This window comes from Elgaria multicarinata, chromosome 14, assembly GCF_023053635.1.
Source record: "Elgaria multicarinata webbii isolate HBS135686 ecotype San Diego chromosome 14, rElgMul1.1.pri, whole genome shotgun sequence".
NCBI lineage: Eukaryota > Metazoa > Chordata > Lepidosauria > Squamata > Anguidae > Elgaria > Elgaria multicarinata.
Window position 1 is genome coordinate 5,232,653 of NC_086184.1, and position 27,984 is coordinate 5,260,636.

At 45.8% G+C, this 27,984-nt stretch overlaps 1 protein-coding gene across 2 annotated transcripts; it reads left to right on the plus strand.

The window, feature by feature from the left end:
- Nucleotides 1-1,280: 1,280 nt before the first annotated feature.
- On the plus strand, nucleotides 1,281-27,754 carry ZDHHC7 (zinc finger DHHC-type palmitoyltransferase 7). 2 transcript variants are annotated; one of them, XM_063141037.1, is made up of 10 exons: nucleotides 1,281-1,432; nucleotides 4,379-4,524; nucleotides 9,549-9,630; nucleotides 10,489-10,562; nucleotides 15,474-15,796; nucleotides 18,226-18,350; nucleotides 22,063-22,159; nucleotides 23,171-23,252; nucleotides 24,655-24,785; nucleotides 24,971-27,754. In XM_063141037.1, exons 5-10 carry the CDS (start codon nucleotides 15,491-15,493, stop codon nucleotides 25,145-25,147), a joined length of 918 nt encoding a protein of 305 aa, XP_062997107.1. In that variant the 5' UTR covers nucleotides 1,281-1,432; nucleotides 4,379-4,524; nucleotides 9,549-9,630; nucleotides 10,489-10,562; nucleotides 15,474-15,490; the 3' UTR covers nucleotides 25,148-27,754. The 2 variants fall into 2 exon arrangements, with proteins under 2 accessions (XP_062997107.1, XP_062997105.1); XM_063141035.1 differs by lacking the exon at nucleotides 10,489-10,562 and having other exon boundaries at nucleotides 1,282-1,432.
- Nucleotides 27,755-27,984: the final 230 nt, after the last annotated feature.

The window sequence follows — 27,984 nt, forward strand, 5'->3', positions numbered from 1 at the left end:
AAGCCAATTTTTTTTTTTAATCCAGATAAAGGCCTTTTTCTCCAAAAGCAGGCACCGACGCCACCCCTTCTCCCATGTCGGCACTTTACGAGGCCCAGTATTGGGCAAAATATAATATAAAAATGAATGTAAAATTAATCATAGCAGAATTCCTCATGTTGAAAGCTGTCTGCTATTAGGGTGACCCTATGAAAAGGAGGACAGGTGTCTTGTATCTTTAACAGTTGTATTGAAAAGGGAATTTCAGCAGGTGCCATTTTTATATATGGGGAACCTGGTGAAATTCCCTCTTCATCACAACAGTTAAAGCTGCAGGAGCCCTGCCCTCTTTTAAATCTGGTCACTCTGGTATAGCTCCTGCAGCTTTAACTGTTGTGATGAAGAGGGAATTTCACCAGGTGCTGCATGTATACAAATGACACCTGCTGAAATCCCCTTTTCTATGCAACAGTTAAAGCTGCAGGAGCCCTGCCTCTTTTAAATCTGGTCACTCTGGTATAGCTCCTGCAGCTTTAACTGTTGTGATGAAATGACACCTGCTGAAATCCCCTTTTCTATGCAACTGTTAAAGATGCAGGAGCCCTGCCCTCTTTTAAATGTGGTCACTCTGGTATAGCTCCTGCAGCTTTAACTGTTGTGATGAAATGACACCTGCTGAAATCCCCTTTTCTATGCAACTGTTAATGACGCAGGAGCCCTGTCCTCCTTTTCATAGGGTCACCCTACCTGCTCTCCCACTTCCACAGCCCTGTTTGTATCCCTTGTTATATAGGAGAAAGATTAGCAACCATTATTAAAACACAATTGGGAGGGATGACCATGGATTGAAAAACCTCCAAGAAAGGAAGCAGCAAGAGATGGGAGAGGAGGAGAGGGGGGGGCGTTTCTGCAGAGCGAGCATAGAGACTAAGTGAAACACACGCGTCGCACTCGGTTACCACTTCCGGTTTCCAGTTGACTGCCGCTCCTTGCGGGGCAACAGCACACTGACGAATGGGGGAGGAAGGAAACGCTCCAGACCTCTACGCTGTTGCTTCCCGTTGGCCGCCCCCGAGATTTAGAATAAAAAACCGGGTAAATCCACCCCTCCCTACTGTCCGTCGTTAGGATGCCGTAGTTTTATCGCCGCTGCCCTGCTTTACTGCTGCCCTTTGGGGCCCGGCGCGAGGCGCACGCGCGGCCGTCCCCGTCGCCTCCCAACGGCTCCGCCTCCTTCTCCTCCGAGCCGCGCGACCGGGCGCATGCGCAGCGCTGGCTTCCTGAGCTCGCGCTGGCTCGGTCCCTCACGGCGGCGGCGGCTCCTCACACGGCCCAACGGCCTCCCTGCGGGCCCCGAGCGGACGGGCTGCTCCACCCGGGATGGGCCAGGCCCCGGCATGCGACGCCGCCCTTCCCGCTGCCGTCGGCAGAGCCTTGAAGGGACCGAACTGAGGTAAACCTGTGAGGGGAAAGACGGCCGAGGGGAGGAGTCGGCTTGGCCACGCCCATCGGAGCGACCGCGCCCTCTAGCCCCCCCCCGTCCCCAAGCCACGCCCCCGCGGCCCTTCTTCTCTCCTCCCCTTTCAGCGCAGGCTTTCCTGGCTCCGCCCCCTTTAGGCCACGCCTGCCTGCCAAGCCCTCCTTCCCTCCCCACTGTTGCCCCCTTGCTATACCTCCCCCAGCCCCACTTTCCCCTGCTTCTCCCAGAGCAGGGTGGAGTAGTGGTTAGAGCAGCCTTTTCCAACTCCCCTCCCTCTAATCTGAAGCCCCCCCCAGATATTTGGGACTACAGCTCCCACCACCCTAGCCAGCAGGGATGTTGGGAGTTGGAGTCCAAAGCATCTGGAGGGCACACCAGATTGGAGGGAGGGTTGCTCTAACCACTACGCCATACTCCTCTGGGGGAAAGTGGGACTGAGGTAGGCATAGAAGGGGGGCAGCAGTGGGGTGGGGGGCAGGAAGGAGGACTTGGCAGGCAGGTTTAGAACTAGAACTCCCACCACCCCAGCCAGCAGGGGCCCATGGGCAGGGATGTTGGGAGTTGTAGTCCGAACGATGTAAAGGTGCTAGTTTGAAGAAGACTGGCTGAGTGTTGGACTTGGACCAGGGAGGACCCAGGTTTGAATCCACACTCACTTAGTGAGGCTCACACACTGGGGGACCAGGGCCAGATCTACCCCAAGTGGGATATAATACTTTGAATATGGTATTTGTGTCCTGGGCCCAAACAGTTGTCAAATCCATTATAAAGCGTTAGTGTAGATCCTGCCTGGGGTGTGTGTGAGCGGTTGCTCTCTCTCGCCTGATCCTACCTTGCAGTGTTGTAGTGAGGATAAAGGCGGCGATTCAGGGGGAAGGAAGAGAAAGTCTCCCTGTGCCGCCCTGCTTGCTTATTTATTCGTTTATTTATTTGCATCCAAAGAGCTCAACGTGATGTGCATAGTTTTCTCACCTGCCCCAGTCTCCTACCACCGTTTTTATCGTCTCAATAACCCTGTGAGGTAGGTTAGGTTGAGAGGTAGTGACTGGCCCAGGGTCACCTGCCCAGTGAGCTCCATGACAGAGTGGGGATTTGGACCTGGGTCTTCCCTGCCCTCCTCTGACACTCAGCTGCCCCTGCTCTCCTGCCCCAGCTCTTTCACAAAACTTTCTGCCTGACAGTACACTTGCTTCCTGAGTAAACCCACTTCACTACTCTTGCTTCACTTCCCACCTGCCCCTTTTCAATTTTCTTCCCTGCTGCCCAGTCCTGTGCACGTTCACTCAGAAACAAGTCCCACAGAGTCAATGGGACCTACTCCCAAAGTGTGTGTTTATGGGATGGGGCAGGGGGCTGCTGTACTGTCACCTCAGCCTAGTCCTCACAGAGGTTATTATTATTATTATTTATTTATTTATTTAGCACCATCAATGTACATGGTGCTGTACAGAGTAAAACAATAAACAGCAAACCCTGCCGCATAGGCTTACATTCTAATAAAATCATAATTAAACAATAAGGAGGGGAAGAGAATGCACCAAGCAGGCAGTATAAAAGTCAGAGCAAAATCAAGTTTTAAAAGCTTTAGGAAAAAGAAAAGTTTTTAGCTGAGCTTTAAAAGCTGCGATTGAACTTGTAGTTCTCAGATGTTCTGGAAGAGCGTTCCAGGCGTAAGAGGCAGCCGAAGAAAATGGACGAAGCCGAGCAAGGGAAGTAGAGACCCTTGGGCAGGCGAGAAACATGGCATCAGAGGAGCGAAGAGCACGAGCGGGGCAATAGTGTGAGATGAGAGAGGAAAGATAGGAAGGAGCTAGACAGTGAAAAGCTTTGTAGGTCAACAGGAGAAGTTTATATTGGATTCTGAAGTGATTTAGTTGTGTCTGCACTGTACAACCTCACACTTGGTGTAGAAAACTAGCCAGTCAGGAAGAAGGATTCTGTCTTACCTTTCTCCCTGACATGCTGGGATGTTATTGTTTTTGTTTGTTTGTTTGTTTAAATGTGGCTTTTTATTGTTATTGCTTGTTTTCATTAAAACATGTGAGCCGCACCTTCAATCTGAATTGGTACAGCCTAGACAAAGGCTTATCATCTCAGAGAGAAATAGCCCCAGTCTCTCTGTAGACCAGGGATGTTCCCATCATGCTGTTATCCCAACACAATATAAAGGTTTAAATTCTGCCATCTGGCATAGAGATGCCCCCACACTGGTTTGGAAAAATAATGTTTCCAACTCTTAGGGACCGGCATCAAATTTCCAGGAGTCCCAGTGATCAGGTCCTGCAAATACGAATAACAAGTCTTTCTCCAGCTGTGCGGCTGTGTGCCATCTGTATTCATGAGACCCAGTTTGGAAGAAAACTGTGTTTAAATCAATGCATGATCATGGCGGAGGAATAAATCCATGGACTGTTTTGGGGTTCTGGGTGGCTTGTTCACCATGGGTTCACACGACATGGCGAGGGTAATTATGCACATAGCCCCAGCACGCACAGCGGGGGAAACAAACCGCCGTGTCTTATTTCCCCCTCCCTGATTGCTCAAACAGCTTGGGACAGTGCCTGGGACAATAGGCTTTGTGGTCTGAGAAGTCTTCGCTAAAATCATTTATTCACCTTGTACAGAAACAAAACACAACGCTGTTGTTGAGAGCCAGGAACTGATGCCTTTCTTGGCTGCGGTCTTTCCAGAAGAGAAACTAAGGAACATTGTCATTGATTTCATTAATTAGTCTCAATGTTAAGAGACACAACTCTCCAAGTCCCTTTGTACTGAGTCAGACCAAAGAGATGGTCCATCTAGCCTAGTACTGTCAGCTCTGACTGGCAGTGATTCTCTAGCGAATGACGCAGAAAGAGATCGTTTCCAGCTCAGCAATCTCTGATCTTTTTGTTTGTTTCTTTCTTTCTTTTTCACCAGGGATTGAACCTGGGATCTCCTACACATAAAGCATGTGTTCTACTGCTGAGCTCTTCAATTGCCACCAAATCACTACCACTGCTCAAGACAATCTTTCTCTTCAAGACACTATGATCTGAGATGATTTAAGCAAATGAGATTTTGAAGTAAGCATTGACCATCGATTTTGGGGAGCTTTGTGTGTGTATGGGGTGGGGTTCATACATGGCTGCTGATGTACCTGTGTGCAGCCCTTGGACTCTTGTTAGATTTTTAAATATGTTTCAAATCCTTTGGAGTGTAGGGAGAATCTGAAGGCATGAGGGCAGAGAGGTTTCGTCACAAGATGCAAAGCCTGTAGTTTTTCCTTGCTTGTTTGGCATTATTAATCCATTACCACATGGGGAGAGAGAATTGCTATAGGCAGTTCTTGCAGCAAAACTTTCCCATGGAGGAATGACAGAAAGGTTGCACTTTGTGGAAACTTTTCCCGGTGGAGCTGATGGTGTAAGCTCTTAAAACTGTAACATCCCCATGGAAGTTAACAGGACTCTTCATATGCATCATCATCATCATCATCATCATCATCTATTTATTTCTTACCCGCCTCTCCCTTTGGATCGAGGCGGGGAACAACATTAGAACAGGAATCAATACATCTTAAAAATTCATGATTTAACATTGATCTGGATAGGCCTGCCGGAAAAGGCTAGCCTTTAAAGTTGCCTTAAAATCACACAGAGAGTTAATTTTACGAATCTCCTCCGGCAGGCCATTCCACAATCCGGGGGCGACAGAAGAAAAGGTCCTCTGGGAAACTGATGTCAGCCTAGTTTTAGCTGACTGAAGTAAGTTCACCCCAGAGGACCTGAGTGTGCAGGGCGGACTATATGGGAGAAGGCGTTCCCGCAGGTAACCTGGACCCAAACCATAACCCTGGATGTGACGGAATTGACTGCGGTGGGCTTGTGGCGGTGGGGATGGAGGGGCTTTTCGCAGTAAATTCAATTACTTGACAAACGTTAGGAGTAAAATGTTCAGTTGTGATGAGTGCTCTTACTTGGACTTCGGTTCAAGTACTTCCTCAATGTTCTTTCAAGTTCTTTCCAGTGTTTTATAAAGGCGTTGATAGTGGTACATCTTAAGAATCACATGACATTTTCTTATACTGAATCACGTCCGACCATTAGTTCATCTAGTCCATAATTTTCTACCCTGATTGCAGGGCTTCAGACAAGAGTTTCTTACCAAACACTAATACCTGGTTTTGCCACAGGGTTGATCAGTGTGTGAACCAGAATGCTGGACTAGATAGACCTTTGCTTTGATTCAGCATGAGTTTCTTTATGTCCTTAAATTTGTTTTAACTGGAGACATAAGGGGTTGAACCTAGCACCTTCCCCATTTGCTTTATTGCTGAACTGTGGTCTCTGCAATCTATTCAGAAATCCAGGAAGTGGCATGGAAAAGAATGGGTAGATCTTTGTGTATACCTGGCAAATGTTTCAGTGAGAGTGATTGTTGGATGTATATATGAGATACATCAAGATATTGTAGCTTAGAGCTCTTACTGCCAGCAAGTAAGCTTTAGGAGAGGCATTTCAACTTTTCAGAATAGGAAGAAAACTAGAGAACGTGGGAAACCTTCAGACGATAGGTGGTTGGGGAAAAGGTGCTGAGGCCGGGGAAAGGTGTATGGATTGGTATTCCAGGAGGGCTGGATTTGGTCCTTCGGCCTGAGGTTTTCCACCCCTGGTGTAATGGAAGGAAAGCAGGATCACTGGATTTGCTTCTATAATGCTAACCAGAGCCAGTATGTGTTCAGTCTCAACACGTGTGGGAAGATGACGATGGTGACCCCTTCAGAATCAGTTCAACGATATCGACATAGCTGCTCTCACCATGTCGTTTGCGCATTCCAAGGCTTTTCATGTCTGTATGGTCAAGCCCTTCTAGATGTGTCCATGTCCAAAATTCTCAAATTGTGGTGGTTCTTCATCAGACCGTTAAGTGGATCTGCTTTCTTTTCCCTGCCCTTCCCACAAGGAGATTGGAGGTGACTGGGCTCTGTGACATCACAGCTTCACACAGTGTGGCTGGGGCTTGCTGCTGAAAGGGGCTGTGGACTTCAGACAAGTAGGCCCCAAGTTTGGGCAACGCCTGCCCGCCTTCCACGATGTAATGACATCATGCACCATGGTGTGGGTTGGGCAACGCGTGGGAGGCCTACAGAATCCCCCAGCCCTCGTCACTTTTGAAGCTAGAACATCTCACCCTCCTTACTTGTGAGTAGTGAGGGCTCATCTTAAAGGGCTGGTTTATTTTGTTTTTCTGGATGGAAGGGGAGGGTGCAAGACGAAAGTGAGTCGCAACTGCGTGTTCTGAAAAAGATACACAAGATACACTGGGAGGATACGCAAAGCGGAAGCTAGCATAACAGTTTAAAGATAATTATTTGATTTTCCTAAAGCGGAGCTGGTCATCTAAAAGGGAAGCTTCCATGAACAGAGAACTTCAGGATCACTCTGAATATTTAGTTACGGGAAATCCACCATTAGCTGTAGCAGAGCAACTGTGACCTTGAGTGTGAAATACTTGGAATAAATAATCAAGAGGGTCTTAATTAGATGCTTAGAGGTAGGTTGAGCCTCCTGCAGCTGCTTTCCCACAGAAAAAACTTCCCTGGATTATAGAACGACTCTTCTTCTCAAAGAGGAGATGCTGATTCGGTGGTTAACAGACCCAGTTTCCAGTGCAATTTTTTTAAAAACAGTGTCTTAACTATGTGCGACAGCCCTGCTTATGTTGTCAATGTGAATATTTTTTATTAACATTGTCACTGGTGCCCATGTTCAGGGCCTCGTGGATTTTTCTGTTCTGTGAACATAACCTTCGGTGGGGTGGGCGGGCTGATTGGGCGGCAGGGACAAAAGTATTCCTGTTCTGCTCATGGCTGGAGAATTAGATCTATGGAAGTGCTGCAGATTAAGGTGATATCTGAAGGGATGGCTAAATATGCTGAGAGTTCTGTTATTGGCTCTTTCGTGATTTTTATTTTGTAATGCAACCATGGGAGTGTGGAAGTGGATGGTTTAACCCTCCCCCTATGCTGTTTTCTCAATGAACATCCCCCCCTCTCAAAACTGCCATTAGTATCATAGGTCCCAATTGTTCAGTTTATGAAACTCTGGGAAGAGCCAATTGCAGATATGCTAATGTTATATCTAGTTTAACCCTGAGAGCCTTCCTATTTTGTACTGCTGTTCTGATTGTTTGACTTAAAATCTGGTGCAGACATAAAGCTTAATCTTGATTAGTGATAGCCATAGTGCTTTGCATCTAACCCTGGTTAATGTCTCAAACTTGGTTAACATCTCAAAGCCGTGGTTTAGTTTGATAGGATACTCCTGGACTCCACAAGTCAGGTATAATAAAGACATCTGCAAGGCTTGTTTGTTTCCTTTCAAGCCAAGAGGTAGGAGAGGAATAGAAACTTACCCATGGTTTGATTGCTGCAACTGTAAAACTACCTCCTTCCCGCTCTAGCCTCACATTCTAGATTATGGCCAATTCCTAACCATCGTTTAAGTTTTCAGAAATAATGTATTAATCATGGTTAAGGGAGACAAACCTTGGTTTAACAACAACCCATACTCTGGGTTTTATTTATGTGTGAACCAGGCTTATGGGTTGAGTATGAGTTAGAATCATAGAATAGTAGAGTTGGAAGGAGCCTATAAGGCCATCAAGTTGTCATTGTATCATGGGTTGCTGTTGAATTTTGGATTGTCATTATGTGTGAACCCTGCACTATGGTTTAACTGTGGGTTATACCATCCTTACCCAACAAGTGCATTCCACTACCACCTATTCAGTAGTAAAGCATTTTTCTCTCTCAGTGTCTCAACATTCTGTGCCATTGAGACCTTATGGGTGTGTCTTTGGGAGATTCCCCACTTAGGGGGGTTTCCCCCCTAAATTGTGTGTGTGTATGTGTGTGTGTGCTTCTGTAAATCTTGGGTCATCCTCCCCCCGCCACCCTTGTCTGCTGATACTTCCCTCTTCTGGATAAGTGCTGTCATTTTGGATACATCATGATGACACTCTGGGTTGTACCTAATGAGTTGTATCCAGTGTTATTCTAACATAAGTTCCATTTATTTTAATGGGTCTACTCTAAATAGGACTAACATTGGATACAACCCTATGTGGTGGTGGTGATGCTACTGATACCCTGCTTTCAATTTGCTGAAATTCCCAAGAAAGCTTTTTAATTTAGACGATCACAAAAATAAGTGACAATAAAACATTAATAAATGGAAAAAACACTCATGCATAAATAGCAAAAGGGCAATGTAACAAATGGTAAAATCTAAATTCCAAAATCAAACACAAAAGTAGTAGTAAACTTAAATTACTGTTCAGTTAAAAGCATGGGAAAATAAACTCATTTTAGCCTGGCACCTAAAGCTTAACAAAATTGGTGTCAGATGAGCATCCTTGGGAGTTCAACAGTTGTGGATGGAGAGAATCCCTGGGTGGAGATTATGCTGACCAGAGATAGGTTCATATGGGAGCAAACAGTCTTTGGATACCCAGGTCCCAAGCCATTAGTGTCAACACCCAACTTTTAGAATTCTGCTGGAAACACAGAGGGAGATGTTTCAACACTGGCAAGATACTTTCCAAGTCAAACTAGCCGCCATATTTTGCACCACTTGGCGATTCCAGGCCGTCTTCAAAGGCAGCCCCACATACAATATCTGCTTGTGTTTCCCAGTTATGGAATTGCTCGTCGGATGAGGAACATGGAGGCAAGGGCAGCTAAGACAGCTGGACAACAAAATGAAACAGATGGGCAGGGCAAATGGTTTGAATCCGAGATTTCCTGAAACAGCTGATGGTCGATAAATGCCTATCATTAACAGCGACCTCTATTCAGAAAAATGAAACGCCTCTCTCCCTCCCCCTTTTTCCTAGAGGTTCAGCATTTCATCCAGAGAAGAAATGTAGACGTTTGAACTTGATAAGGGCGTCAGAGGTCAGAATGGGAGCCCTATCCAAGCGAGCACAATGTTTTCACGTTCTTCAGATGCGGCTGTACTTCCATCATAGGTGACATCGTGTTCTTGGTTATATCCTAGATGCACAACAGTTGTGACTAATGAGTGGTTTTATTATGTCTGTGCAGGTTACATCAAATATGACAACGTGCGTCTTAGAAGCCCAAAGGAACGGCAAGATGTCAGACTAACACTCACACTCCTTGTCAGGTACGTGTTCATTCTGGATTCTTAGCCAGGCCTCTCCCCAAAGGCTCATGGTGGATCGCAAATAGAAACACAAGCACTTAAATGCCTTTACTTCTCTAACGGTGATCCTTTGGGTCCAGATTCAGAATGTTAAAAACAAAGCAGTAGATGAACCTATGATGCCCTCAAACACTCCAGAACACTTCAACTTAAATGCCGCTTCAGGGGGGCAGCCCCACCTGGAAAGTGGTTTGTGTGAAGTGACCTGGCAAGTGGACATAGCACTTGCCCATGCTACTTCAGACTGGCGCTGCAGAATTTGCGTGGCAAGCTGCCACGTGCAAATGACAGCTCGGTTGTCTTTTTAGGCAGTCACAGGGCTCCAGCTTGTTTGTGTACTCTAGGTGTTTGCTTTCAGGACAGATACTTTTAACAAGCATCCATCAAAAGGTCACAATTATTGTTAGGATGTTATGTTGATCGGCGTTTCTGTACTTTCACCTTAAACTGGGCAAAATTGTGGCGTTTGCACTGCTAACACTTTAGGCTGCTGCATCTTATTGTAGCCGGACCCTGCTCCGGATCTTGTGACCTATACTATACTAATGCCTCATACAGAGTTGGTGAAATGTAGTCACTGTTAGGGTTCCGTCCTTAAAGGTAGCCTAGACATAATTTTTAATAACAATAACAGCAAGCTGAAGTCTCTGGTTCAAACCTCACTGAAGTCTCTGGTTCAAACCTCACTGAAGTCTCTGGTTCAAACCTCGCATCTGCCATTAACACAGTAGGTGGCTTTAGGCAAACCATTCCCTCTCTGCCTCAATTCCTCCCCACCTCCATGCAATAATGGGATAATAATACTGACCTACCTTTCAGGGATATTGTCAGAATTACGACAAGATAATCTGTACGAGGTGCTTTGGATGTAGGGATAAGTGTACTTTTAAGTGGTAAGTATATCTTGGCTCAGGCCTTCAGTTTGTCACCCCACAGAAAGACTCAGCTGTACAATGGTTTATAGTTTTATAAGGCTGGGATCTTATAAATTGTCTGAAGGATGTGTGGTTTGGGAGTGGTGGTTTTGTGTGATCTCTGTGCCTCCAAGGAGTGATTGCTTGAGTGGATTTTCCCCTCTAACGTTTGAAAGTCTTTCTTGGCATCCAACAAGTCACACCCACTTATGCAATCTCCCCACTCCTGCCAATTGCAAATTATGCGGTACATTCAGAAAAAACAGAACAAAACTTTTGTTATGGAGAGCTACCCAATGGATTAAACTCTGAACTGTGTGCAGCAAATGGAAGTTGACTATTTGTCTCATCCTGGCCTTTATGTTGTTGCTGTTTATAGTCAGATCATAATTAGAGTGTCATGTGAATTAATGTTAATTTTCCAAATAAAGCTAAGTTGGGGATGAAGTATTAATGTGCTGCTGTAGAGGATAGTCCTGAGTTTGGATGCCTAATGATCCAAAGCATTTAGTACTCTCTTCCTAAGGAGACTTGTCTTAATTTTGTGTGGAAGCATCTTCCCTCTAAAATCCCTTATTTCGGCCAACTCGGATAGTTTAAGTTAATATTGTTATTGGGATAAATTGATCATGATGTACAAATTGGTAAGACCAAGCATTAAAACGGCATTAAATCTTGCTTGGCTGTAGGAAGGAGGAGCTAGCCTTGGGGAACGGCGAGGCATCTGCTCAGATATCGCCAAATCAATGCAGAGCTTTCAGGTCGGTCTCCGACATGCCCCTTAACAGCACTGAATCAATAGGGATTTCGAGGCTGAAAGTGCTTCTAGGGTTTCATGCTATTCCTGGCACTTTCAGGGTTACACTGCAGGGTGTTCAGAATACTTTGATTTTCTGTACAGATAGTTGGAGGCTCTCCTTTCTTTTCCTGGTGCCATTTTGATTTAATGAGGCAATATGTGACAAAATGAAGTTCATTATAGTGCCACTCAAGAGTCCACATTTTGTTCAGTGAATGCCTGGTTCCCTCTAGCAAAGCAAAAAAAATGTGTTGGAAGAAGATGAAACAAGAGCAAACTAATAGATATAGCAAGAGCTAACAGAATAGATAAAAATCAGAACTTTTTTTGTTTTCTAAATATTAATTTTTTCTTTCTTTTTAAAAATGTAACTTAGAAACATAGAATCATAGAATAGTAGAGTTGGAAGGGGCCTATAAGGCCATCGAGTCCAACCCCTGCTCAGTAGAATCATAGAATCATAGAATAGTAGAGTTGGAAGGGGCCTACAAGGCCATCGAGTCCAACCCCCTGCTCAATGCAGGAATCCACCCTAAAGCATCCCTGACAGATGGCTGTCCAGCTGCCTCTTGAAGGCCTCTCGTGTGGGAGAGCCCACAACCTCCCTAGGTCACTGGTTCCATTGTCGTACTGCTCTAACAGTCAGGAAGTTTTTCCTGATGTCCAGCCGGAATCTGGCTTCCTGTAACTTGAGCCCATTATTCCGTGTCCTGCACTCCACATAACAAAATCATAAAACTGAGTCATGATAATCTGTTGGTCATGGCTGTAGTTATGATTTGGTTACAGTAGGGTATGGGTATGGGGGCTAGAAGGTTGTGCCAAAAGTTTCACAGAAAAGGTGTGACTAGGGGAAAACATTTGAAGGAAGGAAGAGAGGCGATCTCATGGAGGTGTTCTGGGAGACGGTTCCAAGCAAAAGGCTCGATGCTAGAACCCATGGGACAACAGCATCAATGGAACATCCACTGAGCTCACACCTCCTTATTTTTATGCCCTCCAGTTATCTGTGCTTTGCATTCTGTTCAGTTCCCAAGCTATGAATAGTCGTGACTCCCAAAAACTAAACAGCACGGTTGGTTCTTTTTCATCTCATGGAGAAACACTGTTTTGCCCAGTATCGTCCAGCCTTCGCTTCTGGAAAGTTCTGGACGCTTGGCAGCCTGATTCTGTACAACATCCATACTTATTTAGAAGCAAGTCTTGTTCCGTAAGGAACGAGAGAACCTATACTACCAAGTGCCACATTTTGGAAGGCCGAGATGTGTGAGCAAAAGAGAGGACATCTGTTCCCAAGATTAAATTGCTCGCTGAAAGCGCTGAGCACGACCCCTTGCAGAGATCTAGCTGCTGCTGCTGCTGCGATGCACGCTGCCCCCTTTTCTTGCTGAGTCACTGTGTAAATCGAGACGCATTTTTGCTGTGTGTGCTTCAGCAACTGCCTCTGCTTGCCAGCACCATATGGGATCAATTGCTCCCTCTCCCTGCTCTCACATCTACACAGAAGTATATTTTGAATTTGTGATCTGAATGTAATGACTTGCCTAGTACCTCTGAGCGTTCAAAATACTCGCCGTAGCTTCTTTTGTTGTATTGCACTGAGGTTGAGAGACTTAGGCCTTAGCTAGACGAGGGGTTATCCCGGGCTGATACCCGGGATCGCCCCTGTGCGTCCAGATAATGCACAGGGGATCCCGGGCTCAGGCAGGGATCAGCCCTCCCAGGCCCCGGGATAATGGGCACCACTTTGGGCCCGGTTTTGAAGCAGCTTCTCGCGTGTAGCTGGGAGCCACGCACGGGGCGCAGCACTCCTCAGGAGCGCTGCGCCCATCGAGGGCAGGGTGGGGGGAGCGGGGAAAGTATTTTTCTTTAAAAATACCCTCACCCTTCAGTCGCTGGAGCACTCCTGCGCTGCTTCCCCTTTAAAAATTTAAAGAAAAATGGCGGGGGCGATGGCTGTCCAGAGCTCGTCGCGCCTCGCGTGTAAACGAGGGCGAGATCCCGCGATAGTTGTATCACGGGCTCTCCCCTCGTCCATCCCGGAACAACGAGAGACTTGCATAAGGTTACTTAGTTCATGTCAGAGGTGAGAGTTGAACTGCGGACTTCCTAAATCATGGTTTAGTCTCTCCACCACTGCACTACATCGGCTCCAAAGTCCTCTCGTATGCTGCTGCTTTAGGATTTTATTATATTAAGCAGTATATAAAATAACAACTAATAAAATAAATGCAAGCACTCTCTAAATGACTTATAACTTGTGCTGACGGAGGAGAGCGGGGTCCTTTCTCTGGCCCCTGGGATCCTAAAGAAACGGCTCTAGTTCCCAGAAAAATGTATTTAGGATCAGCCTCAGGCTACATACACAAGCTTACTTTGGAATAAATCCCACTGAATCCAGTAGAACTTGGTTCGGGGTAAACACAAGAAGGCTTGAACTTGTATGGCTGTGACTTCGTTCTGCCCTGCTGAGTGGATTCATAATCTTCGAACCAATGCAGTCATCTGTCTGTGGGAACACCCTCCCTCGAAGGATAAAAAGCCATCTTGTGTAGCCCTGATTTCCTTGTCCTTTGTGAACATGTTAAAGACGCAAGCTTGGGCGTGCAAAACGTAAAGTTTGCTGACCCCTCCCTGTCTGTTTGGGGGATTGCAAACACCCACACCTTCCGGCCCTTTCCAGCAATGAGGAAGGCAGAACTCCTGATTCACAATGTCTGCATTGCCTCCCTTCCTGGATTTAGAAGCACACAGTAGAGTTTGCACCAGTTGTTGAGCTAATTTGCCGCCAAGTAATTTGCCGGTGGCTACTAGGAGGAGGGCTTTCTCCGCTGTGGCACCCCGGCTCTGGAATGAGCTCCCCAGAAAGGTCCGCCTGGCGCCTACACTGTACTCCTTTCGTCGCCAGCTGAAGACCTTTTTATTCTCACAGTATTTTAACACTTAATTTTAACTTAAATTTAAATTTTACTGTTCTAACTCTGTATTTTAATCTTATATCAATTTTGCTGGGTGTTTTTATCCCGGTTGTGCTTTTTATACTGTATTTTGTAATTGTGCTTTTAACCTGTTGGTTGGTTTATTATGGTTTTAACTTTTGTGAACCGCCCAGAGAGCTTCGGCTATTGGGCGGTATAACAATGTAATAAATAAATAAATAAATAAATAAGTCAGTCATACTGCACAGCCCATTTCTCTAATCATGTGTAGGTGCGATAACGTGGAGTTTGTTGGGACTTTCTTCCTAGTAAATTTGCATAAGATTACAGAGTAAGGCTCCTTCACTGGTGTTAATTTCTTGTGAACGCCCTGTGTGCTGTTACCACCAGTGTCAGAGAGAAGGAGCAGAGGTTAGAGACTGGAAGAGGAAAAGGAGGGACTGTAAGGTTAGCGTGCACGGAGAAAAGAGGCCCGCATGGGCTGCATTGTGACAAATGAGGTGGGGAAAGAGAAAAAAGAGGTAGCTGAGAGATGGAGGTACAGGGAGACCTGTGTATGAGGAAGGAGATAGAAGATGGGATAATAGACTTGCTGCAAATGTGTGGTGGTGCAGAGAGAAGAGAAACTACCATGGTGTATATTAAAAATGGAGTAAAACAGCAAGTTTAATACAGAGAGCCCCGAAGGGGAAAAAAGAGGGCCCACTGTAGGGCACAGAGAGGAAAGAGGGTGTAAACAGAATGGATTAAAAGGAAACCTGAGTTAAAATGTGAACAAACATGCTTCCTGCTGTTCACAGTAGTGACACAGTCCTCTCTAAAGTTAATAAAAATGTATAGAAGTCACCCTCAAAATGACTTGCCGTGCCGTGGCCCTGTGGGCCACTGGGCTGGTGACACGCATGTTCTTGCAACTGTAACAAATGTACGTGCAGGAAAGAAATGGAAGCGGAAAACGTTGGGGCAGCTCTGGTGGAAGACTTGTAAGGGAATCATCCGGAGTCCCTTGCAAAAGTCTTGCCCCTTGGGGGAAAAAAAGTGGGATGTAACCTCTATGATTAGCCGGGCTTCCGTCGTCTCACGATAATCGAACCCGACATCGGCTGTCAAAGTGCCTTGGTGCATGGCTGCCCTCTTGTTATTTTCCCTCAGGGCCAGTCCAGGAAATCATGCAGTCATCTGGGCACAGGTTCCGCGACGTCGAACACCACCCGCTGCTTGCTGAAAATGACAGCTACGATTCATCGTCGTCAGAGTCCGACACGGCCGATAGAGTCTGGTTCATCCGCGACGGGTGTGGGATGGTCTGCGTGGTGATGACCTGGCTCCTCGTCGTCTATGCGGATTTTGTCGTGACGTTCGTCATGCTGCTGCCTTCCAAAGATTTTTGGTACTCCCTCGTCAATGGGGTCCTCTTCAACTGCTTGGCGGTGCTCGCCTTGTCGTCCCACTTGAGAACGATGCTGACGGATCCCGTGAGTAGCAGGGGCTCCCACGTTTGGGCTTGCCATCTTGTGGGCATAGAATTGCATCGGGCAGCGAATTCTCTGTGGGCAGAATTGTTTGGCACCTCTGTAGCACCGCTAACAAGCCTGAAAGGGAGCAGGATCCACATTCAAATAAACAAAGCTGGAAAGGGAAACATAAGAAACCTCCGGCGCATCTGCGAAATGTCGACGTTTCTTACCATTTGTGAGGCCTCGCCTTATAGTCTGACTGATTGGCAAGCAGTGACACATTGCCTAGAGCTAGAGTTTGGAACCCCTTTTTGGCCCAAGGGCTAAATTCCATTTCAGAGAAGTTCTTGGGGGTCCAGTAGTGGGCCGGCAAAAGGAGCCAGAAATTCCAGCGTATTTTAGCATAAAGTCTGTACTGCTGTTACCTAAGCTTTACAAGGGACATTTAACCTTTTAGAATTCAGGGTGGGGTGTGGGCGTATTGTACAAAAGCTGGGAAATCATTCAGCTCTCAGTGGTTGGGAAAGGGGCATGGCTGTCTGGGGGTATCCTGGAAGGCTAGATTGGGACCCCAGGCCCGACGATCTTCACCCCTCCCCTGCAGTAACCACAGTACCGCCTCCTCTGAGTGCTAGGTGTGTCCATAGCTCAATGGTTGATCACGCGTGTTGCGGGCAGAAGATTTGTTCGCTGGCATCTCGTCTTAAATGGGCCTCAGATAGAAGGCCTGGGAAAGACCTTGTTTCTGAGACCACGAAGACCAGAGTGGACAACACTGGGCCAGATGGAACAATGGTCTAACTTGGTATTAAGGCAGTTTCATATGTCGCCGTCCCCACCAATAAAAAGGCTCCTCTAGGAGGACATGCAGGGAAGGAAAGGGAGACTCTACAGCACCCATGCCTTCCTCTTTGTCACACACCAGGCTCGTCCTATCATTGACTTGCTGCTTCTGCTTGGTCTCCATAGCTGCCACACCTAAAACTTGGGACTGCATTCCTTCCAGGTCCTAGTGCCTGCCTCTTCCACTCAGGTGTCCTGCACTCTTAAGGGCCCTTCTTTAGCATCTGATGTCAGTTTTGTGTTGTTGTTGTTGTTGTTGTTGTTGTTTTTGCTTGTTTTCCAGTTTTATTTTCATCATGAGCAGCTGCCTTTCGTATTGAGAGAGCCAGTTTGCCTACACACACACACACACACACACACACACACACACACCAACAGATGTACACACCCCTGTGTGCTCAAAAATGAGAAAAACAGCGCTGTAGTGCAGGCAGTATGTCTGTAGTTCTCTGGCTTAGCTCACAGTTGTCTTTCAGCTGCCAAAGATTGAACCATCACGAAATTAGCATTGTGGCGAGACTTCAAAGAAATGACTTCAGTGTCTGGCGTGATACGGCCTAGCCAGCTCTGCACCAAAAAAAACCCTAATATGCCTGCCTTCCTACCTGCATTGCTCATGGACGTGGTGCGTTTGTCTTAGATTTATTCTCGCAAAGAATACTCTCTGTCACTTCTTAAAGAAAGGCAAGGAGCTAATCCCTTTTACATTCCTGCTTTGGAAACATACAATTAAAATGCGGTAGCGTTTTGGTCAGAACATGAGGCTTCTTAGTTGAGTAGCTTATCAACAAGGGTGGGCATTTGAGAAAATGGTAGCCTCTGGTTTTCTAAAATGTACATTTCTGTTTATATTGGCCCCCTATCTGAAGCATTCCCCAGGCCTTGCCATGGAAGCTAACCCATGGCCACCTTGAGGCCCAGTATTGGGCAAAAGGTGGGATACAAATTAATAATAATAATAATAATAATAATAATAATAATAATAATTAATATAACCCATGGACTTGTCCCTCCATACCTGTCTGCCTGCTTATCCTGCTACATCTAGGAACATAAGAAGCTACCTTGTTCTGGGTCAGATCCTTGGCCCATCTATCCCAGTATTGTTGACACTGACTGGCAGCAATAGCCATTCAGGGTTTCAGGCAGGAGTTTTTCCTGCTCCACCTGGAGATGCTATGGATTGAACCTGAGACCTTCTGCACGCAGATCACATGCCCTGCTTGCAGCCGTCACGCTTCCAGTTCTACCACCCTCACCTGCGTGAAGGTCTCCAGTTTCCATAAATGACTTTGCTCTTTCTGCCACAAACTCCATAACAACTTCATGGTGCCTTAACGTCCCTCCTCAAAACCCACCTTTTCCATGAAACGTTTAAGTCCTCACCCCCTACAGAGAAAGTAAGCCTTCGTCTTGGCCTCATTCGCACGTGTTCTTCTTGATTTCACCTTCCTATGTCAGAACAAAGCCTAAATTCTTGCGGTGGAGATCTAGCTTATGTTACTCCGTAGAAAACCATGTCTGCCATTGACACTCTATAAACAAATATCAATATTCCCAATAATTGTGCCTTGTCTTTCTATTCTGTCTGTTCCGTGCCTTAGGGGGCTGTTCCCAAAGGAAACGCCACGAAAGAGTACATGGAGAGTTTGCAGCTGAAACCAGGCGAAGTCATCTACAAGTGTCCGAAGTGCTGCAGCATTAAACCAGAACGTGCCCACCATTGCAGGTAGGGGGTTTGTTTTGTATTTTGCTGCCTTTGAATTGTCCCCGACCTAGAATCCAAGGGCCAAACTGCACATAGCATTAAAAGCAACAACAATCGGATTGTGATTAGAGTGCAAGGGAAAGGGGGAGTAATCCTTTTTCCTTCACCCTGCAGTCCCATTGAAGATCCCCTGCCCCCACCCCCAAAGCAGCTGCCCTCTTGGGGCAAATAGCAGCATGATTTTTGTTAGGACCACAGCACAGTTGGGGAAGGGTTAGCCTAGGCCCTTGGGCTGAAAGAGGTTCGACCACCCCTTGGACCAGCCCGTCCCCAGCCTGCACCACCGTCCCAGTCTGAATCGAGGCTCCCCACAGCTGCTGCGGAGAACACAGACACACAAACGCAAACGCAAAGACGCTTCTACGTTTTTTTTTGTGTAACTTGCCCCCCAAGTGGCTTTTTAAACCTCAGAGCTCTATGGGCACATCTCCCTAGAAGCATGCATTGTGTTCGTGCCGTTGCTTTCTCAAACTGAAGCGCTGCAGCATGGCTGAGGTTGCCTGCGTTTCGCCACCGGTGGTACAAAACGGAGAGACAAGGTCATTCCTTTCAAGCGGTTTCCCTTTTGTTTGAACAAGCTGAGCTGGAGAGTAGGAAGTTGTGCTACCCTAGGAGCCAGCTAGCTTCTCCGAGCGCAGCTGCTGCTTTCATTTGGCCCAAACCTCTTTCGGTACCCTCTGCTGTAATCTGACAATCTGACTGAATGCTTAAAAGCTTGCTGAGGCTTTTTGTGGTGGAAAAGCACTTGAGCCTCCTGAAAGCGAGGACCTTTGCATTCCCAGGGCCAAGCTCTTTGGTTTTGTTTTGTGAAATGTGCCACTTGAAAGCCTGCTGTAAAAGACAAGTGACAATGCAGGGCCCCCGATCTCAGATGTAGAGTAGTTCAAGGCTGCTTGTTATGTCCTGCAGAATATTTTTATTACTTGTACAGGAGGGATCTGCCACAAAGCATTGTAGCGTATTCTCATCAAATACTTAAAAGGTTGTCACACAGGATCTCTTCTCGATCCTCCCAGAGTGCAGGACACGGAATAACGGGCTCAAGTTAAAGGAAGCCAGATTCCGGCTGGACATCAGGACAAACTTCCTGACTGTTAGAGCAGTACAACAATGGAATCAGTTACCTAGGGAGGTTGTGGGCTCTCCCACACTAGAGGCATTCAAGAGGCAGCTGGACAGCCATCTGTCAGGGATGCTTTAGGGTGGATTCCTGCATTGAGCAGGGGGTTGGCCTCGATGGCCTTGTAGGCCCCTTCCAACTCTGCTATTCTATGATTCTATGATTCTAACAGGAGTCAGACCAGCCATGCCTTCATCCAGGATTCTGTGTTCTACCACTGCCTCCCCCTGTTTTGTTTTTGTTTTGTTAGTTTTCTTTTCCAAAAGGACATTCAGTATCCCTTGGTGGTTCTGGGGGTATTGCTCCCTTATGTCTGGCTTCTTTTCCCTCCGAGGTCTGGTTTTGTTTTTGGATATGTTTTCAAATCACGGAGTTCCCAGAAGCACTCTAATGCCTTTGGCTTCATTTCCTAACAGCTATTAAACTACTATTTTAAAAAAGAACAAATATGGGATGGCAAATAACAACAAAATAACAAATAAGGAAACAGGTTGAATCAAAACAAACACCCAGCAGAAACCCAAAGAATGAATGCCAGAATGCAAGGGGTCTTCCGTTCACTCTGAAATGTCATTCATATAGCTCTCCCGTGGCAGGGAGTTCCACAGCAGAGGTGAAGTGGCAGAGAAGGCCCTACTGTGCATTCCAACCAGCTGAACTTCCAATGGAGATGGGATGCACAGGGGCTTAACTTAAGACGGGGTGGGCAACTTGAGGTTCTCCAGATGTTCTGGCTTACAACACCCATCAGCCCTAGCCAATGATGAGGCATAATGGAAATTGTAGGCCGAAACATCCGGAGGGCTACAAATTGACCACTCCAATGTAAGAGAACAAGTAAGGTCGTTGGAGGTAGAATGGGTGTGTGTGTGTGTGTGTGTGTGTGTGTGTGATGGATGTGATTCTTTAGGTACAAGGCAATAAAAGTCTTTTGCTGTTGTTATAATGGTATCCCAGACATCGCCTTAATGTGAGATTTTCACGAAGTAGTGTGATTTCTGTTAGAAAAGACGCTATAATTGAAGTAGCCACATTTGCTTGTCTTACGCAACGACGAAGCCCCACTTGTGCTATAACAGTCCCGGAAGCCATGAGCTGAACTTTGTGGATGTGTGCTCCATGAGAAAACTCTACATAAGCATAATCACAACAGCAAAGCTCACGTCATGGCTTCCGGGACAGTTATAGCACAAGTAGGGCTTCAGCGTTGCACAAGACATGCAAACATGGCTAGTTCATTTGCGTGTTTGAAAAGGAACTTTGTGATATTTTGGCTAGTCAGAGAAAATTTATCCTGTTTCTGCTAGTGTTGCTCCTAGTTTGGTTGTTTGCTTGATTTGCAGCCAAGCAGAAAAGAGCAGACTATTTATTTATTTTTTATTTATTTATTACATTTCTATACCACCCAATAGCCGAAGCTCTCTGGGCGGTTCACAAAAATTAAAATCATAGTAAAACAATCAACAGGTTAAAAGCACAAATACACAATACAATATAAAAAGCGCAACCAGAATAAAAACCACGCAGCAAAATTGATATAAAATTAAAATACAGAGTTAAAACAATAAAATTTAAATTTAAGTTAAAATTAAGTGTTAAAATACTGGGAGAATAAAAAGGTCTTCAGCTGGCGACGAAAGGAGTACAGTGTAGGAGTACAGTGTAGACTAGCTTACAAGAGAGACCCGTATATACTTTTCTTTTCCCTTTTTACTTACATAAATTTGTATATATCCATAGCAACAAATGCATATGAAATGCATCTATATAAAATACCAATTTCTAGCAATTATACGTAGGCTTCAACAAAAGTGGACTAGATATCGAAATAAATATCCATTTGACAGTGGCGTAAGATCCATACACCTGATAGATGTAGACGCCAAAGCAGCAATCCAGATGAGGAAGAATGGAACAACCTAAGTCCCTCTTCCATTCCTGCTTAAAGCCGTGTGTGTGTGTGTGTGTGTGTGTGTGTGTGTGTGTGTGTGTGTGAGTGTGTATATATTTCTTCAACATTAAAAAGTATTTATGGACATGAATCATAGGTCACTTTGCTTGACCAGCCTCAGTAAGTGCTTCCAGTAATGACAGAGACTCTGATAGCGTAAAAGTGGCTGGATCAAACTTTGGTATTAACAAACGCTGCAATTGCAAGTATCGCCATTTAACCATAGCTGGCAAGAGAAACCTAAAATTGATATGGTCTCAGGGCATTGCACTTCCGTTGTATTTAAAGCCTGAGACAATTTGTCGTCGATTGTCAGTGGGAAAGCAACATTTTTTTCACTTTAACATGCAGAAAGCAAACGTTATCAAGTTGCTTGCTTCATAAGTTACTTTGCAGATCTCTGAGTGGTTCTATGACAAAAGAGAACAAATGGCCTAAATGACAAAAGATCAAACTAGTTTTGAAACAAGCTTCCATTTACCTCCTGTGTCATGCATGACAGTGTCCTAGATTTTCAGGGAAATGGCATCTTTTCCATCACCAAGGACAAAACGTCCACAAACCGCATAACTTTCAACATTTCCCCCCTCTCTTTCTGCTAGTATTTGCAAGAGATGTATTCGGAAGATGGATCATCACTGCCCGTGGGTTAATAACTGTGTGGGGGAAAAGAACCAGAGATTTTTTGTGCTTTTTACTGTGAGTAACAAAATGTTTATTTATTACTATTATTTTTTTTAAAAAAAGTCTAGCTAAATGGATGTTGGGATTTGAATATGGAAGTCAGGATATACAGAACATATGAGGAGAGACTGAAAGAACTGGGCATGTTTTGCCTGGAGAAGAGAAGATTGAGGGGAGGCATGAGGGGATGTTTTATGTGTGTATGTTCTGTGTTTTAAATTTTTAAATTTTGTATACTTGTTTTTATCTCAATTTTAGAATTTCTGTAAACCGCCCAGAGAGCTCTGGCTATGGGGGGCGGTATGTAAGTGTAATAAATATAATAGCGCTCTTCAAATACTTGAAAGTTTGTCACACAGAGGAGGGCCAGGATCTCTTCTCGATCATCCCAGAATGCAGGACACAGAATAATGGGCTCAAGTTCCAAGAAGCCAGATTCCGGCTGGACATCAGGAAAAATTTCCTGACTGTTCAAGCAGTACGACAATGGAACCAATGACCTAGGGAGGTCGTGGGCTCTCCCATACTAGGGGCATTCAAGAGGCAGCTGGACAAGCATCTGTTAGGGATGCTTTAAGGTGGATTCCTGAGTAGGGGTTGGACTCAATGGCCTTATAGGCCCCTTCCAACTCTACTATTCTATGATTCTATTCAAGTTGATGGGTAGCCGTATGGAGCCGCACCATAGCTTTTCAGTGGCACTTGGGCATCCAGTCTTTCACATGGTGTGGTATTTAGATCTTCTGCAGTTGTGTAAAAGAAGGCACACAGTAACAGAAGGCACACAGTAACAGAAGGCATGCAGTAGTGTGCCCGACAAATGGCTATGTGCCTATATTTTGTACTGTGTACAAAATACAATACTATGTACTGTATTTTGTATTTGTGCTTTTAACCTGTTGATTGTTTTATTATGGTTTTGATTTTTGTGAACCGCCCAGAGAGCTTCGGCTATTGGGCAGTATAAAAACGTAATAAATAAATAAATAAATAAACCTGATCTCCATCTCTTCCTCTCACTTCCAGATGTACATAGCTCTGATTTCAGCCCATGCTCTCATCCTCTGTGGGTTTCAGTTCTTCTCCTGTGTCCGAGGACAGTGGATTGGTAAGCAGACAGTTCTGAAAAATGAGCTGTGATTGATTGATTGATTTTAAGTTTATCTAAGTTGTTTTTCTACCAGTGCATCCCCGTACCATATAACCATAAAAGAAACTACCGTGCACCAATTGAACTTCCACATACCAGTTGAATTCGTTACAAAAGCCAGACGCAGCCACAACTGTCAGTAAAGCAGCAGATGCAACCCAAGAACCACTAAAACCGTTTTAAAAGCAGAGTAATTATTTAAAAGCCTTGTTAAAGGTCAGGCAGGATCATTTGAGAGAAGGTGGTCTTCTTAGGTACTTGAGTCCTAAGCTGTTTAGGGCCTTGAAGGTTAAAATTAGCACTTTCTGTTGAGCCCAGAACAACGGTCAACCAGCGTAGATCTCTTTCCTTCTGGGATTAAGAAGCCCTAGAGCAGCACTGGGGGTGGCGTTCTTTCAGCCCAAGGGCTGAATCCATTTCGGAGACGCTCTCAGGTGTTGCATTCGAGAGGTGGCCAGGATCGAAGGCAAAGTGGGTGAGGCTAAAAAGGGTGGTGGGGGGGAATACCAGCATATTGTAGCTTGAAGCTCTTAACAAGTAAGCCGTTAGGAAGGGGTGGGGGAACAGCACCAAGCCAGGAAATCACAAAGCGATTGGTGGTTGTGGAAAGAGGTGTGGGGCCTCGGGGAGGGGGCGTGGCCATCTGGGGAAACCCAGAGAGCTGGATTGGGGCTCCAGGTCGGCCAAATTTGACTCCTGCGCCTGTAGTTCCCCACCCCTGCCCTGGAGTCTTTAGCTGAATTCTCCTTATTCGTTTTTCCCTCACGACGTTGTAGACTCATCATTTTGCCTCATTAAGGAAGCCTGTGCAGGTTTGAAATGAGCAATTTGCTGAGCACTGGTGGGACACCTGCCAGCAAACCATCCCTTTTGCTTTGCTTTTAAAATAATTGCCTTTCTGATCGGTGTGTGTAGGTTATGCGTAGTTTGCAAGTGCTTGGTTGATAATGAGGATGACTTGTGTATCTCCAGCACACCACAGCATACGGCGTCCAACGTTTTGCCGTTAATAACGGCACTGGCATTATTTAAAGGCAGAGTGTTTGTTCCACAACTCCCATAAGCCCCAGTAAGCATGGGCAGGGATTGTGGGAGTTATCACCTGAAATATCGGGAGAGTTGCTTCTCCTGATTTAAAGAACTGGTACACCCAAACTTGAAGCTCCTGGAAGCCACTTCAGGTTTGAAGACCTCGTGGCTCATCCGAAGCTGGGAGACATTTGTGTAACGTTGCTGCCCTGTGCAGGCCCAGTCTGCTTTTCCACATGCCGTCAACCATCGAAGGCAAACAGTCCCGCTATGGATGTGTATGCATTGATTCCTCAGCCTCGACCTCTTCCTCTTCTCCTCTGCCTCTCAGAATGCAGTGACTTTTCCCCACCCGTGACTGTGATCCTGCTGGTCTTCTTGTGCCTTGAGGGTTTTCTGTTTCTTACGTTCACGGCCGTCATGTTTGGCACCCAGATCCACTCAATATGCAACGACGAAACGGTAAGACCTGCGTGGGCTTGGGTTTCAAACCGTGCCCGCCTCTGTCTGGTGAGCTCCGTGGCTGGATTTTGAGCCTACTCTTCCCACATGCTGCTGAGATGTTGAATCATGGCTAGACCTTGCCATGCTCTCTGAATTACAGAACGACAGGTTTTAAATATTTACATCTCTATCTATATTTTCAGGAGATTGAAAGACTGAAGAGCGAGAAACCCACATGGGAACGGAGGCTACGCTGGGAGGGAATGAAATCTGTCTTCGGGGGCCAACCTTCTCTGCTATGGATAAATCCTTTTGCTGGATTTCAAATCAGACGGCTGATGCTACGAGCCAAGAAAGGAGGTCCGGAGTTTTCTGTTTGAGCCTGCCTAATCATGCTGGAACTCACAAAAAAGTAGTATATTGTATTTATTGGGCACAAGCAAAAGGGGGAAAAAAATTGCTGCCCACATGTAACCTGTGACCCACAGAGATCGACACACATGAGACGTTTTGCTTGTAGCAAGCAGAATTTTATACATTTATAGTCACAGACATCTCATTAACTCTCGGAAATGTAAACTGGATATACTACCACACATGGCTTTTGAGCAAGATAAACAAACAAACAAATCAACAACTAAGGAAAGTGGAAGGTCACACCTAAGAAGCCAAAATATCGTCTTTACTACTGTAACTTATTATTTTAGAGGATTAATTAGGCATTTATTTTCTGTCAAACCCCTTTTATTTGATGTGTGTGCTTTTTTTTTTTTTAAAGAGTTGATCTCTGCTGTTTTTATAAGACTGTGTGCCGAGAGGCAGTTGTCAGTTATGATACAAATGCTGGAAATCGCTAGCCAAAAGCAATCATTTTTGTCCTGATAATTTTCAGGCAAATTAATCAGCCACATCATGTAACTTTTTCTCTTTGTTCCAAGAGTCCCCTGAGCTGTATTCCTGCGTGTGAATATCTCAACAGGTCTGTGATTCATGACTATATAACCAAAAACACAAGGCTAATCAGTATCCAGAATTTCCTTTGCCTCAGTAGATGATTCCTTTTTAGGATTAAATTTAGAATGCTTAATATGCAGCCGTCATATTGCAGTGCTATATTCCGCCCTCCAATATTTGCACCAGTTTGCTGGTCGCAACCATTTAAGGAACTCATCTCCTGCCACGATGGCGCACCCGAGGATGGCTTTTTGTCTTTATGCAAGGAAAAAGAAGGACCGAGGACAGAAGCTTCCTACCAAATGAATGTATTGCTGATTAGAAGTTTCTTGACCCAGCCAACAATCTCTGTTTCTTGCATTTCATTGCACAAATTTGTCACAATATAGGCCAGCAGGGTGTCAAACGCTGCCCATACCCCAGGGTAGACTTTGCGAACTTGATATTCCAACATAACTATGTTAAAATACTTTAGTCATAGTGTATTGCCTGCACACACACACAAATCTTAAACAGGTGTGTATTTAAACAAGCTGACTTACACCTAGATTCTAAACACACTATTTAGAAGTCCGTCTTGCTGAATCCTGTGGGTCTTAACCACTGAACTTCACGGGTGAATTGGTGTGCTCCTGCACACGCAAGCGTCCGTGTTCATTCCAACACCTCTGGAGGCATAAACGGATGGATGCTTACCTGGCACTGGCCTCTGTGTGGAAGCTGCTAAGACTCCTCTTTGTAAATCCTGGAGCTCTCCGTGCACATTAGAGCTCACACACGAACAAGGGGTCCTCGAGAGGAACTTTGAATGTGTTTAGAATTGTGCTGCCAGTCGTTCACAGTATCTCCTTGGAGCCGGGCCAACTTGACTGCTTTATTCGTCAGAGGTGCATTTGTTTGCCATTATCAGTAAGACAGACATCTTCGCAAATGAGAAGCCCAGTGTTCGACTGGCAGGAATCTGTGTAAGGAGGATTTTAAAATCCTCGGTGGCGACAGCAAAAGGAAGCTGACGTATTGCCATACTGCAAGCACAGCTGCTTACAAGCCAGAGAAATGAATTGTACAGAAGCAGCCCCTTGTAAAAAGAAGCCACCGCCTGGTCCAAATGTGCTCTTAAAGCTGCGAGTAGTGAGTTGTCATCTGAATAGAGCAATCTGAAAATAATCCTAAACTGATCTTTCCTTATCCCCATCCCCAATTCTTCTAATGTCACCCAATAATTTAGAATGGGAGGTACATTGTAAATCTTGAGCATATGTGTGCCGGGAAGGTTAAAAGAAAATAGTACTTCCTATTGTTAAAACTTGCCTTAAACATATCAGGGCTGAGTTTTTGCCTTGCTATTGGCACCATAGTACTTACGTGCTTAAGAATCTTCCATTCCAGGTGCAGCTGGAGCTTTGACAGATTCAGTGGAACCAATGACCTAGGGAGGTCGTGGGCTGTCCCACACTAAAGGCCTTCAAGAGGCAGCTGGACAACCATCTGTCAGGGATGCTTTAGGGTGGATTCTTGCATTGAGCAGGGGACTTGATAGGCTTCTAGACCCCTTCCAACTCTATTCTAGGATCATCTGAGAACCTGAACAGTTTGCCCCCCACCATCCACCCACTAAGACTCCCTACTCCCCCAATCACATATCCACGGGCGATTTGCGTGGCGCAGCCTCGGGGACCACCCCCGGCGCTCCAGCCAGGCGGGGAGGGAGGAGGCGCCGGCCGCTGTGCGCCCCCCTCTCCTCCGCAATGCCTGGCTGAAGGGCTCCGCTGCCCACCCAGAAGGGTGGAGGCTGCTGCTGCTTCTGGGCTCCACATTTCAAGAAGGACGCAGACAAGCTGGAGCGTGTTCAGAGGAGGGCAACCAGGATGATCAGGGGTCTGGAAACAAAGCCCTCTGAGGAGAGACTGATACAACTGGGCATGTTTAGCCTGGAGAAGAGGAGATTGAGGGGAGACATGAGAGCACTCTTCACATACTTAAAAGGTTGTCACACAGAGGAGGGCCAGGATCTCTTCTCGATCCTCCCAGAGTGCAGGACACGGAATAACGGGCTCAAGTTAAAGGAAGCCAGATTCCAGCTGGACACCAGGAAAACCTTCCTGACTGTTAGAGCAGTACGACAATGGAACCAGTTACCTAGGGAGGTTGTGGGCTCTCCCACACTAGAGGCCTTCAAGAGGCAGCTGGGAAGCCATCTGTCAGGGATGCTTTAAGGTGGATTCCTGCATTGAGCAGGGGGCTGGACTTGATAGGCTTCTAG